Genomic DNA, 1878 nt, shown 5'->3' with positions numbered 1-1878 from the left:
TTTTTTTTTTTTTTTTTTTTCTTTCTAAAGTCAATTGAAGTTATGCCCCCTGTCTTCTTTAACTGGGATAATGAAACTGTTGCCCCAACAAACCAGAACGGTCATGTCAGCAGCAGTGATGACGACATTGAAATGAGCGAAGACAAGGATGGAGAATCATCTACAGGTGTAAGTATTTTTGATTTGTTTTCTTCATATGCTAAACCTCACTGAGGAGACGACAAGGGACCAGGACTTATGGCGATTTGCTGTATTTGAGAAGACCCATCAAGCTTAGTAAAATCGCAGCCCTCCATACATGCAGGCATGTCCTTTATGGCCATGCCTCCATTCCCTCTCCCAGGTGAGAGGTCTTTGTCTTGCAGGGACCTGCACCGCGTAAAATGCACATGTGCCAATGCCACGTAAAATGCAATTGTGCCTGTGTCACGTAAAAAGTACCCTGCACATTTTGTAAAGTGGTTGGCATTAACCCATTACCTCCCATAATTCTATTAACTGGAATTTTTTTATGAAACTTTGATTTCTAGCATAAAACAGCCTTAGAAACATGCTGGAATGATCAAAATAACATTTTAAATAGAAATAAGCGAGAATATTGGGTGAAAAATTAGCAAACCTCATTTGAATATCAGAGAAATATATACCTAGTAGATATAGCAAAAAGGTTAGATATGTGTAAATATTGACAGATAATTAGGAAATTTGTAATTTTTAATTGATCTCATATGAGATCACTGGTAGGTAATGGGTTAAGAAGGGTATCCAGTCATAGAAACCATGCCAAAACAGACAATTAGAGCCTGGACAGTGTTCCAACTGGCCAGCTCCATGTCAAACCGTCTGACCCATGCTAGCATGGAAAACAGATGTTGAACGATAATGATGGTGTGTGAGGTGGCAGAGGGAAGCAGGGAAAGAACGAGAGATGTGTAGTAACAGTGATGGGTGTTAGAGGTACATGGAAGTTGCTATAGCATGTAGGGGGCAAAGGTGGAGGGGAAAGCCATCCACAGCAGATATGTACAAAAGAATGTATACAGAATATGTGCACAAGAGACAGGATGTATAACAGTTTACATCTGCTACTCTCACTTCTTTATTATTAATTTCATATTAAGAAATTTGTTGAAAAAAGTCACAATAATTATGCACCAACCCAATATATACATAGAACACAATATATACATCCACACATATAAAGTGTTTGTGAAGTTATTGTGATGTTAACTTGATAAATCAGGACATACCGATTCCTAACCGAATCTCTTTTCTGTTCCCACTTCTAATTGCACCTTCTTCATTTAGATTAATTACTGTTCATTTATATACACCTCCTGTTCAAATTATTGTTTTCTTATTTACCTGCAATGTTCTTAATTTTACAGAAACTCCTCAAGAAAAAGAAAGCTGCTAAGAAGCTTGAAAAAAAACAGGAAGAAGAAAGGTTATATGAAGTAAGTATATAGGTTGGTTCTCCTCACGAACCCTTTCTATTCCATTATCTCGTAGCTTTCAGATTTCAATTATGTCATTATATATTTATAGAATGACATTGTTGGGTAGGTATGAAAGGCTGAATCTGGCTTGTTTGAACATAAAACAAGTAGAATATTTGAGCTGAATATAGCTGGTTCAACCCTTTAGCATTCAGAATAGTCTGTTGAATTTAATGCTTATTTATTCAGTGTTTTGAATTAGTCATGCATTATCTCATAGCCTTTAGACCTGTTGAGGCAAGTGAAATCGAAATCGAACTAAATTCGACGACTGGCACCCATGCCAACGTCATCTCTTTCATTGGACACGAAATTCGGCTTGTGAAGACCTATTGGGGCAAGCGAAAGCAAAATCATGATGGTAACTGTGCCCAGCGTC

The 1878-nt window shown here is 37.3% G+C and overlaps 1 protein-coding gene across 1 annotated transcript in view; it reads left to right on the top strand.

Moving 5' to 3' along the window:
- Window positions 1–1878, top strand: part of LOC106881732 (protein RRP5 homolog) — an 11599-nt gene that overhangs the window by 7920 nt on the left and 1801 nt on the right. The window contains exons 3-4 of the mRNA XM_052975762.1: window positions 31–168; window positions 1389–1457. Coding sequence (XP_052831722.1) covers window positions 31–168; window positions 1389–1457 — 207 coding nt within the window. The remainder of the gene's footprint in view (window positions 1–30; window positions 169–1388; window positions 1458–1878) is intronic.

Source organism: Octopus bimaculoides, chromosome 22 (genome assembly GCF_001194135.2).
Source record: "Octopus bimaculoides isolate UCB-OBI-ISO-001 chromosome 22, ASM119413v2, whole genome shotgun sequence".
NCBI lineage: Eukaryota > Metazoa > Mollusca > Cephalopoda > Octopoda > Octopodidae > Octopus > Octopus bimaculoides.
This window is presented reverse-complemented; position numbering and strand designations above follow the sequence as displayed.